Genomic DNA, 1,992 nt, shown 5'->3' with positions numbered 1-1,992 from the left:
AACAAACAATTATGCAGGAAACACATCTGCCCAGGTCTACATTAATCAGTTCTTATAATATGTACCAACAGCTCCTCTATAAATGCCAACAGTTTCCTTGAGATTGAGAGTCTCCTTCTTCAGGTTGTTCCACATTGTTTTCAGAATTTAATCAGTTCCTGATGATGAGCACCACAGCCTTTCGGATTTGCAAATTTTATGAAGCACGGAGATGGCATCTGAATCACTTCCTGCTAAATGTCTTGTCATGAAATGCAGTGGCAACATCACATCATGTAATATCAACAGGAAAGGACAGAAAAATAGACCTAAACTGATGGCTACCTCAAGCCAAATAGTGCAACTGGAGAATGGGTGTGCAATTGTTTTTTTTAGAGAAGAGCTGCTCAGCAGGCCACAGTATTAGACTGCTGCTTGCTTACAAAATCCAAGATGAACTCAACCTCGTTGTGACCTAAATAAAGTTCAGGCAACTCCTTAATGCGGTCCAGCCCCAACTCTACCACCAAAGATGTCAGCACTTCTTCGTCCACAATATCTGTGTCTGTAACGTTAAGGGTGGGCATGTACTGTTGGTGAGTTGGTGCCATCCTGTATGTTGGTTGGCCGTGTGCGTGTCCATTATTGCTCATCATTGGATGTCCTTGATACTGAGTATTGAGCTTCTGTAGGTGCATGGATGCCATAAGTTGTTGTGTCCCCATGTAGGACTGGGCCTGTCCAGGATACATCATGTGGCCTGGCATTTGCTGGTGCATTCCCATCCTTGCCCGCAAGTTCCCATCAGAATGCACAACTCCATATTGCATCATCTGGCTGGAGGACATATTTCTTGGTTGCTGTGCAGGTGGTACCTGCATGGTGTTCATGCCCATTCTGTAGTTTGTGTGTCCACCATGCATGACTGGCATCATCATAGGGTCTGCCATCACCTATATCAATGGGGAAAAAAAAGATGAAATATTATTGCAAGAGTGACTTTGCTAAACAGTTACACATTACTGAAAACATATGCACTACTTTAGATAACCAGTAAATCTGATTAAGCTCTGTTATACAGAGATAAGGACCAGCGACAGTTACAGACAACTATACAGCGCACCAAAGCTCAATACAGCTTCGCGACAAATCAGTCATCGGGGCACAAAACTATACACACACACACAACAAGCAGGTAATCAGATGATGAGACCAAATGAATGCTGATTTCTATTTATAGTGTATAACCTAAAATGTTAAGCCAAATAAAACACAAGAAGAAGCCGGGTGTAATTCTGATGCAAAGTACAAGTGAAGCAAAGACCAAGAATATTGTATAGGACACAATGGTGACTACACAACTTTTTAAAATGCTCTTTTATTTATAGTTTCTATGGAAATCAGTAGCAAGCAGGAACTCATACTCATTTTTTTTTGGTGGGGGGTAACGCCTCAGATCTTATTTGGTCTTGTCTTACATTCACGATAGCCCTATGTCTACCCCATTGATGGCTAAATGCTATTGTGTGTATCGTCTTGGTGAAGTCATCTGCACTTCTTAAAGTACATTTACATACTTTTCAATTACACGCAAGTACTAATCAATTTACCAGTCATAGTTAGAAACTGGTATCAACTGTTTTTATTACCTTGTATTTTGTTTATCATGAATTAAAATTATAAAGAGAAATGTAATAATAATAAAAAAAATGGTATTTACTATTACAAACTAAACCTGTTTCTAAGTTACAAATCTATAGTAATCTAGGTATTTTGTAACATGAAACATCCTTAACACAGCGAAACCTTAAGGAAGGTATACAGCATAGGAATGATCTGTGACATCACACTGTCTACTTTGACTTCACAAAATGAATATTCTGTTGCACTGAAGACATTAAGACACAGTGTAGACTTTCTCAAGGAGGAGATAGGACACAAATCACAATGATCAGCAAACTGTACAAGTGGACATGTAAGTCTAAAAAATTGTCTTGACAATTCAAAGAAAAG

General features: G+C 39.1%; 1 protein-coding gene across 1 annotated transcript; it reads right to left on the bottom strand.

The window, feature by feature from the left end:
- Positions 1 to 386: 386 nt before the first annotated feature.
- LOC149301044 (cbp/p300-interacting transactivator 3-like) lies at positions 387 to 929 on the bottom strand. Its single transcript, XM_089484444.1, has one exon. It carries the CDS (start codon positions 927 to 929, stop codon positions 387 to 389), a length of 543 nt encoding a protein of 180 aa, XP_089340570.1.
- Positions 930 to 1,992: the final 1,063 nt, after the last annotated feature.

This window comes from Sceloporus occidentalis, unplaced genomic scaffold (assembly GCF_023333645.1).
Source record: "Sceloporus occidentalis isolate IW3139 unplaced genomic scaffold, rSceOcc1.0.p SCAF_22, whole genome shotgun sequence".
Classification (NCBI taxonomy): Eukaryota; Metazoa; Chordata; class Lepidosauria; order Squamata; family Phrynosomatidae; genus Sceloporus; species Sceloporus occidentalis.
The sequence above is the reverse complement of the archived record's forward strand: the minus strand, read 5'-3'. Positions and strand labels throughout refer to the sequence as shown.